This window comes from Citrus clementina, unplaced genomic scaffold (genome assembly GCF_000493195.1).
Source record: "Citrus clementina cultivar Clemenules unplaced genomic scaffold, Citrus_clementina_v1.0 scaffold_3, whole genome shotgun sequence".
Classification (NCBI taxonomy): domain Eukaryota; kingdom Viridiplantae; phylum Streptophyta; class Magnoliopsida; order Sapindales; family Rutaceae; genus Citrus; species Citrus x clementina.
The window spans coordinates 46,268,635-46,278,143 of record NW_006262339.1 but is presented as its reverse complement, the minus strand read 5'-3'; the positions used below and the strand labels follow the sequence as shown (position 1 = coordinate 46,278,143).

General features: G+C 32.0%; 1 protein-coding gene across 1 annotated transcript; it reads left to right on the top strand.

Annotated features, from left to right (window-relative positions):
- The first annotated feature begins 3,331 nt into the window (after positions 1–3,331).
- LOC18049114 (transcription factor MYB41) lies at positions 3,332–4,975 on the top strand. Its single transcript, XM_006444395.2, has 3 exons — positions 3,332–3,476; positions 3,569–3,698; positions 3,814–4,975. The coding sequence occupies exons 1-3, from the start codon at positions 3,344–3,346 to the stop codon at positions 4,973–4,975; spliced, it is 1,425 nt and encodes a 474-aa protein (XP_006444458.1). The 5' UTR covers positions 3,332–3,343.
- The last annotated feature ends 4,534 nt before the right edge of the window (positions 4,976–9,509 follow it).

Genomic DNA, 9,509 nt, shown 5'->3' with positions numbered 1-9,509 from the left:
TGGTGATTTTAAGATAGTTAATTCACAAGAGAGTACTATGAAATTTAACATGTCCAATGTTTGTATCGCTTAGATAATTTTTCTTACAAGACTGTGCTCTATAATAGAACTATTATTTGAGGCATTAAAATGTAATTTCTTATTTATGTTAATAAAGAATTAAATATATATGAGGTTGTTAATAAAGAAAAATATAAGAAATGTCTAAATTAATCTAAAACTAGTAATGTCATTATTGAATATTTTGTTGTTATATGTTAACAAAATAGTAATACTCTTCTTATAAAGGTTTTAAGTTTAAGTCTCATTAGGCGAATATGGGTGAATTCTAATAAGGCCTTTGCAAGAATATACAAAAAATATTTTACATTTTTAATAACAACAATATTTTTTTCTAAAGAAAATTATAACAAGATTGATGGCTGAGAATAAATATTGATTTATTATCAGTACAAAATAATAAGTTAATGGGTATTATTAATTATTATTTCTCTTTCTTCTTATTTTTCTTTTGTAATTGATATGCTGTATGCGTGATAATTTCCACCTATGCCTATAAGTTTTGATAAATGTCAATGCATGCCCATAAGATTGATGGCTGAGAATAAATATTGATTTATTATCAGTACAAAATAATAAGTTAATGGGTATTATTAATTATTATTTCTCTTTCTTCCTATTTTTCTTCTGTAATTGATATGCCGTATGCGTGATAATTTCCACTTATGTCCATAAGTTTTGATAAATGTCAATGCATACCCATACGTTTCGACGTGTCATCAAATCACACCCATTCATCAAATTTGACCACTATTGGAATATAATTTGAATAGAATATAGATGTGATTTGATTACATGTTGAAACGTGTAGGCATGCATTGATATTTTATTGATGGATCCCTCTAACATACATTTAATGTATGTTACAACCACTCACATAAACAGTGAGTTGTGTGGGATCCACTCACTGTTCATGTGAGTGGAGTAACATACATTACATGTATGTTAGGGATTGCCTTTATTGAAACTCATGAGTGTGGATGAAAATTTGTCCCCTTTTATTTTTCAGTTTGATTGAATTTAATATTAAAACAGATCATTATGTTCTTTTCTTTGAACAATAATAGTAAAATTTAATAGATGGGTGTGATTTGATAATTTGTCGAAACTCATGGGTGTGCATTGACATTTGTCCAGATTTGTAAGTGTAGGCAGAAATTAATATGCTCTGATTCTATCTCCTTTCACCTGTATAAAATGGGTTAAAATAGAGTATCATTTGCACACACAAACCAGTAAAGAAGATAAAAAAGAGATGAGTGAAAGAAACATACTAAACATTCGTAATTTATCATCAAAGAAAAATGACAGATATCCACTAATGACCAACTAAGCCATTTGTTCATATTAATTTTTTTTCATTTTTTTTCTAGATAGGATTTAAGTGTGGGTTATTAATGATATATACTAATTTTATTAAAAATAAACCAAATTGGTACTGACTAATTCTTATAGCTTGAATGACAAATTACTTCCAAAATTAATTTTTATTAGTCACAGCTCATACAGTAGTGAGAACTGCGTTTGACATTTTGATTACACTGAACCTTCAAAAGCAGCAAAACCTGAGAGGGAAATATACACCACGCATAATGCATGGCACCAACCAACCGATTGCAAATAGTATTTAAACTTTCTTATTTACAAGAATATTACATTATATGTGATAAGGAATTTACATCTCAACCTTTTTAAGTACACCATTATTATTATAAACTTAATCGCACATTCATTCAACTCTCGTGAGCTCAGTACTCAACATTATTGTTCAAACTTTAGCTTTTAAAAATGAAAGTAGCGGTAGCATATTTTGAATGATTTTTTAAAATACAATGAATAATTAGACATTTTGTCCGTACTATAGGAATTAAATAAGAATTTACTAATTTAGTTTTTAGTGCACGACAACGTAGAATACTTTATCAAACAAAATTGAAGTCATATTCCATACGCAATAAAAAAAAGGGTGGAATGTTGGGCACCATAATATATTGCTCTTTCTCCATTAAGTTTTAGTCATAGGTGTTTAAATATGTTTTCATGAATGATTAAAATTATATATTAAAAGATTTAAAAGAAGAAGGTGAAAAGTGAAGCGTAAAATCGCTGACAACTAATGATAAAAAACGTCAACCTCTCTCTTTGTGGGGTGGGGGGAATTGCTATACCATCAATATTTTAGCGGAATTTTAATGTAACCACTAATGAATATTGATAATTCATCTATACTGCTTAATCTTTCAAATTATAGTATTGAGTTATTTTTCTGTTACCTTCGTCAGGATTTGTTAAGGAATCTATGTAAAAATATCATTTTACCATTGTAAAAAGTGGTTAGATGATATAATTTGAAAAATTACCTGGTATAGAGTAATTATCGTAATTATTTAGTAGTTACATGTACTTCTCTAATAGAAAATCAAAGCAAAATTATTTATTTTTAATATTTTTAATTACTCTAAAAAAGAAAGAAAGGAGACAAAAAGCACAAATTCAGCTATTGTTGTAATGGGTGGTTGATGAATGAGAAAATGAAGAAAAATGAGGGAAAATGAGAGAGAAAGAGATACAAAAGAAAATTATAAAATATAAAAATTCAAGTTATGCTGATAGATATTTAAGTTAATCAAAGTGCATAATTGTTTAGTAAGATTGTTGAAGCTATCAATGGTTAATGAAAAATCTAATGGTCACGGGGTGGACGAATGGCTTTTAAAAAATATCGGGGAGAATAATGATAGTCAATTTATTTTGGCTATACAGTCAAAGTTATCATATACTCAAGAACTCAGCTACGGTAGGAAAAGGACGTCTTTGTTCTGTAATAGTATTCAACTACGGTAGGAAAAGGGCCTCTTTGTCCTGTTTCATGATTATCATTTATGGAACAACTGTCTGACGTAACATAAAAGGACCCACGAAAATAGCTTTCCTTTAAGGCCTAAACTTTGCTATTGTTTTTATTCCGCATGAGTGAGGATTCGAGGTTGTTGAGTCAATAATTGCGGATAAGAAATTTTTGGGTGCTTTATTTTGACAAAACTTACACCCACAGGAAAGGACAAATGACGTTTTATGGATTATCACTCAACAGTTAGCAACATGGGAAAATTGTATATAAATTACGCTTATTTTGACCTTTCCATGCTTCACTTCAAAATTTAAATACCAAAAACAATACATGATTGGTTCACTCACCATTTCCTCTCACGTCCACTGGCAAACATTTTGCTATTTCTCCAGCTTTTAGTTCACATTTTCGTACTTGAACTTAGAGAAATCAATGGGAAGAACTCCGTGTTGCGAGAAAGTAGGACTTAAGAAGGGGAAATGGACAGCCAAAGAGGATGAAATATTGACCAAGTATATTCAAGCTAACGGAATAGAGTCGTGGAGGTCCCTGCCGAAGAAAGCAGGTAAGCAATGTCGTTTCCTTCATCATTTCTATTTGCGAGCTCGCATGTGGGTATATGACGTTATTGCTCGTACGTTTTTGGTGGGTTCAAAGGGTTGCTGAGGTGTGGAAAGAGCTGCAGATTGAGGTGGGTAAACTACTTGAGAACTGATTTGAGGAGAGGGAACATTACTACTGAAGAGGAAGAGACCATTATTAAGCTGCATGCCTCTTTGGGAAATAGGTCGGTATTTTTGCTAGTCTTATTGAACCATTATAGACATGCGAAAAATGTGCAAATATAAAACTTACAGTAGACTTGGAAAAGTAATTTTAATGCAAGCCATATTCTATTTCAGGTGGTCGGTGATAGCAAGCCATTTACCGGGTAGAACAGATAACGAGTTAAAGAACTACTGGAACACACATTTGAGCAAAAAAATTCACACGTTCCAGGGTCCAGTTGGTGGTGAAACCCTATCGTTGCCAAAGATGGTGGACGTGGCCAGCGCTAGTGCCGCAATCGACAAGAGGAAGGCCGGCAAAACAAGTAGATGTGCTACGAAGAAAAACAAAAGCTACATAATTAATAAAGACGATGTTACAAGTAATGTCCCCACACAGAGGCCCCAAGTTAATGGTTCTACTTCTACAGATGATATTGGTAATGTATCCGCTCAGAGACCTGAAGCATATGCTTCAACAGACGTTGGTTATGTCTCCACACGGAGGCCCCAAGTAAATATTTCTATTGACAATGATGCTAATGTCTCCACTCCTAGTCATAGACCTGAGGAAAATGTTTCTATTGAGGAAGCCGCCACACCATTGCCAGCCACGCCAGCGCAAGAGAAAGAGGCTTTGCCCAGAACTGTTATTGAAGGCTGCGTGGATTTGGATCCCTATGCAGAAGATGAGGAAATATTAATGGACCCAATTGCATCTAATCCCTGTCAAGAGACTGGTCTGGTTTCGAGCGAGAAAAGAGAAAGCTTCGTTGTTTGCTCTGGTACGGAGGAAACAACAATGAATATATCAATATTGTGCTTGTGTCCCAGGGGCGAGGAAGAGCAAAAAGAGACTGAAGTTTTAGCACCGTTTGATGAAGACATTGATGCTGAAACGTTGTGTTTCAATAACCTTACGGATCTAACTGAGGTTTGGACTTTACTGGAGGAGACAGAGAATTGTGCCAAGAATATTATTAGGGAGGAAACAGAAATTGGAACCCGGATTGTTGCGAACAATATGGCAAAGAGTGAGGAATTAGAGAGTGCTAATTTGGGTGCAACTGAAGAAAGTGTTGCCTGCTCTTCCGTAACTTCATTTTTTGATGATAATAATTTTGACTGGGATTGGGAGAGTGTTGTTCAAGGGCACGATCGGCAATGTGATGAAGAGAATAATATATTTTCTCGGCCGTGGGAAACCGACAATATGGCTGAAAGAAAAAGTCACGAAATTGGAGAAGTTTTAGACTATGATATGCCAAATGACATGGTTGCTTGGCTTCTCTCTTGATCAGATGATGTTGCGCAACACTTGTTATTTCCATTTTGTATTTCGTTTGGACACATGACACAGTAGAGGTGAAAAATTAATGTCTGTGGCTGCCACCAGGCACTTGCTAACTAGTTACGATTCTTTAAATTAAAAGTGCCCTTCAATGAAAATTCTTGGATGCTTCCGGTGCCCTGCTCCTTTCCATTCACTGTTTGTCTTGTACATGCTTCAACCATAATATACTTACACATAAATAATGAGTGGATCAAGAGTAATAGTTCAAGACTATACCAAAGATTCCAAGTCTTGAAACAGTTTGTTGTATTAAAACTATCCCCTTGAAATTGTACGAAAAGAAAATTATAATCATCAAATCCTTGATTAATTAGTTTAGGATGCAGTGTATGGGACTTTTGGTTATTTTGGCTTTCTAAAACAATTCGAAGTGATATATGGGTGTGGCTAAGTTACACTATATGTAGCTTAACTCAAGAGATGTACCCAATAAACCAAGTGTTATTTAATTAGATATAAATTTTGAGTTGAATGTAAGTTATATATAATATAATTTTAGTCACACTCTAACGATATATAATTTGTGCAGTTTCTAGTATTTTACTAAGCTAATAGGCCATATTTCTGGTAAGAAGCTTTTAATAATCAACATGCTGTAGGGAAAATACACATAATACACAATATAGGAATAAGTTCTAAAATTACAAATAACAAATTAGGAGTTTACAAAATAACAAACATTATAGCTTATATAACAATTATTGCAATGAAGTAATAACATAAAATAAAACATAAACTGAGACATGTGTGATACTACAGTTCCCTTAAAACATATTTGTCTCTTACTCTCGGGTGCTTTAGAATTCAAACATCATCTGTTTCCTGAGATATAACAATGATGAATAGTTCTGATAAAAGAGGAGGAATTGAAGATTATCTAATTCTATCATTCTTTCTGGCTATTCTGTATGTCTCTTACTCTCTTTATCATTTCCTTGAAATGAAGAAGAATGTCAATTTATAGAATTCAGTGGTGTAATTAATTACTTTTTTTGTTCTTCCCATGATATTTTCATTTGTCAAAATTTAGCATCTTATTTTTAGACAATGATATACAGTTTGGGAGTTCATTTTTGTTGACGTTTTCACCTTAAATTTTAAATTTGACCACTTATTATTACCTCTCATTGTCAAAATTTTTACAAAAGAAACCCATTCCAGTCACAAAACAACAATATTTCTTTTGATCAAAATTTTAATGTCGAAGAAGTAATAAGGATATTAAGAAAATTGTAAAAACTAATTGATAAAAATCCAAAACTGTGGGAAGAAAGTTATAGCTAGACGATAATTCAGAGGCTTTAATATCTTCTTCATTCCTTAACTCGATAATTCGCACGGTCCAGACAAGCAAAATCCGATGATTAATAAAGTTATTCGGTTTGCAACTTAATCCAATTACATGTGTGTTGGTTACGATAATAAATCATCTCATACTCCCATGATATTCTGCATCATTAATTTTCTTTCGTACTTGTCATGAAGATCTCGATAGTTTTCCCATTTCTGTGGATTATTTATGAAGGGCAAAACTATGTTGCCACGTGCCTTTTTTGTATTTTTCTGGGTCAGAATAGAATACTGGAGTCCTGTTATTTGTTATTAAAAAAGAGAGGAGATTTTATAATTTTAACACATTAGTCCTACATTTACAAATTTTCAATTGCAGTGATGCTTTTAGAAGCCACAACCTGTTTCACACAAGTGCCTTTTTCCAGACACCGGCATGAACACAATACTTTGGCATTGTGGAATTGTTAATTTGGACAATATAAGTCATCTTCGTTAATGCAATATATGTAGAAAATCAATGCATAATTTGCTAGAATAGAAAAAAATTCCATTTCACTACCAAATTTATAAAAAAAAAGTTGGTGGTGGCCATTGTGCAGTTTTTTAAAATATTATGGACTTATATATCCAAATTTTAAAACTTTTGATTTACTGATTTTGCATAAATAATAGGGACTTTTAATTGGACTACTCATGGATTAAATCAAACGGTGGATTTGAAAAAGATAAAAAATGGGCACCGAAACCATGGGTAACAGGCCCTATTTATAAGATGTAAATGTACGTAATGAACTTATTATCATCCTCTTTGGTCTAAGCTATATGGAAGAAAGGCATTTCATTTTTTCTTTTTCTTTTTTTGTAAATAATAGAAACTTTCCACTAATCTCAATTTATTTGAATTTTCTCGAAAAATCATGTATTGTTCATATAATTTGTCATTACTTTTTTTTTTTTGTAATGACACATTTATAAAGTTGAGATATAAATTTTGTTTCACAAATAATATGACACTAATACAAACTCACCATTTGAGTAAAAAAGTGATGAGACTTAATAATTAATAATCATATGATCCTATAAAATATAATCATATTATTTATTATATTCGTTGAGATATAAACTTTGTACCTTAAATACTTATTTATCATATCGTTATTGTTTTTGATTTAATACTTATTAGTTTTTCCTCTTTTTTTTTTTTCAATTTTAAAATTTGTGGTCGATTTCATCCAAAACCAACATCTTCGCAACAGTTTCTCCCCCAAAAAAAAAAAAAAAAAAAAGCAACAGTTACATCCATGAATTAACTTTTGGGCTTTGGGCCTTGTGATGTGGACCCAACATTTTGTTTATTAAAGTCTTTGATCAACATTTATTCACGAGTACTCGCAAAGATACTCTTATCAAATAAACTTATTAATAATAACAATGATATAAAAGGTACGGGACCATGACCATCCAGTAAAATTACTTATTCGGAAACGTGGAATCCACAAAGGCTATATTTAGGTGTTAGGATTAAGAGTAGAATTAGGTTAATTATATAATTAATTATTTATATTATGTTTAACAAGACTCACCTTAGATTAGATTAAGAGATTAAGACATTGTTTGGGATCGAGGTTGGGTGGCAGTAGTTTTCAGCGCTAAAAGTTTTTGTAAACACTAATTGTCGTAACTTGAAAACTATGTTGATATGATTTTTCACTTGTATGATAAAAAATTTATTATATCTTTAATAATTTTGTAAAAATTACTGTTTAAAAATTGTATTTACTGCATACTATTAACTTTTGTTTCATAATTACATTTTTTTCCACAGCATCTATAACTTAAAAGTTATAGTACCTCAATCCCAAACATGACTAAGTTTGAATTTAATCTTAGAATTATGAGATTAACATCCCAATTTATACATGAGTTTAGTTAGGATTAATTTTGAAAACAATTGTCCATTTAACTAATTAGTACTTGTATATCTAATGTAGTATTTAATTTAACCACCATTATACTAAAAATTAATCATGAGAATTAATATATATATATTCAAATTATATTTAATTTAATTTAATCTAATTTAATTTATTTTTTTATTATAATTATGACTACCTAATAAATAATTTTCTATATATTTAATTTTTATTTATCATCTTTTAAATTAATTTTGTTGTTAAATATTCATGAATAGTTGAAATTTATATTTAAATGTTAACTTAAATGCTATTAATTTCGTTCAAATATAATTTAACATATTCCAATTAGATACTGTACCAAATATTATACAATCCATCCTATTTCAATCGAATCGATTCCAATTCAATCTAATCTTGCATGACAAGCATAGCCAATGGTTTTAATTTTGATGGAATGGCTAAATATTTAAATACATGTTCGAGTTTGCTATTATTATTGATTGGGATTATTGAAACTTCATTAATTCAATTAATGACTCGATCTCTAGTAGAAGTGAGCTTGGCAAATGGTAAGGGAGTTCAATAAACCAGGGAGCTTTAGTATGATCATGCCTATTTTGTTCTTTCAATTTTGTGCGTAGATCCTGTACTGCATAATGTGGGAAAATCATAATTTCAACTTTGAGTTTGATTAGTGTAGATTGAAGCATCTTACAATTCAACAACTTCTACCCGTTACCTAAACACACTTGAGATCAAGCTTTCGCTTTACGCAAACTACTGCACAAACAGCAAAGCTGAAAGCCTGAAACTCCTTGCGCGCACAGTTATCATTGGGGAGTGTTGTGGCCTGGTGCCGTCGAGTATAAGGTGTCACTTGGAAGTGTTGATGGATTAGCTTCGGGGTGTAATTAGAAAATATGAAAAAAAAAAAGGGATATAGGCTGATCTGATTGTCGGCTGGGGCCCAGCGTGCTGAGATTGTAGCGCAGCACCCCCGTCTGCCTCTCACCACTCGACACGTCATGAGACCAATGACGCAACGCCACACGCTGGACCTCGGTCCCAAATAGGAGCACGCAACGTCAATCGGTGAATAGAAAAGGTTCTGTTACTCATCCACGTCTCAGTAACTAATCATGGAATGCCACATCAGCAAAATGAGGGTAAAGCCCATATTAACGGCACGAGGCTTTCCACCCTTTAGCCTTTTCTCATTTACAACCAGAAGTCCACTGACCCAACCAAACACGGACTCTATATATAAT

Coding starts and splice junctions, on each gene's coding strand:
- LOC18049114 (XM_006444395.2), top strand. CDS start 3,344: ATGGGAAGAACTCCGTGTTGCGAGAAAGTAGGACTTAAGAAGGGGAAA. Junction 3,477..3,568: donor GTCCCTGCCGAAGAAAGCAG/GTAAGCAATGTC, acceptor GTGGGTTCAAAG/GGTTGCTGAGGTGTGGAAAG. Junction 3,699..3,813: donor CATGCCTCTTTGGGAAATAG/GTCGGTATTTTT, acceptor ATTCTATTTCAG/GTGGTCGGTGATAGCAAGCC.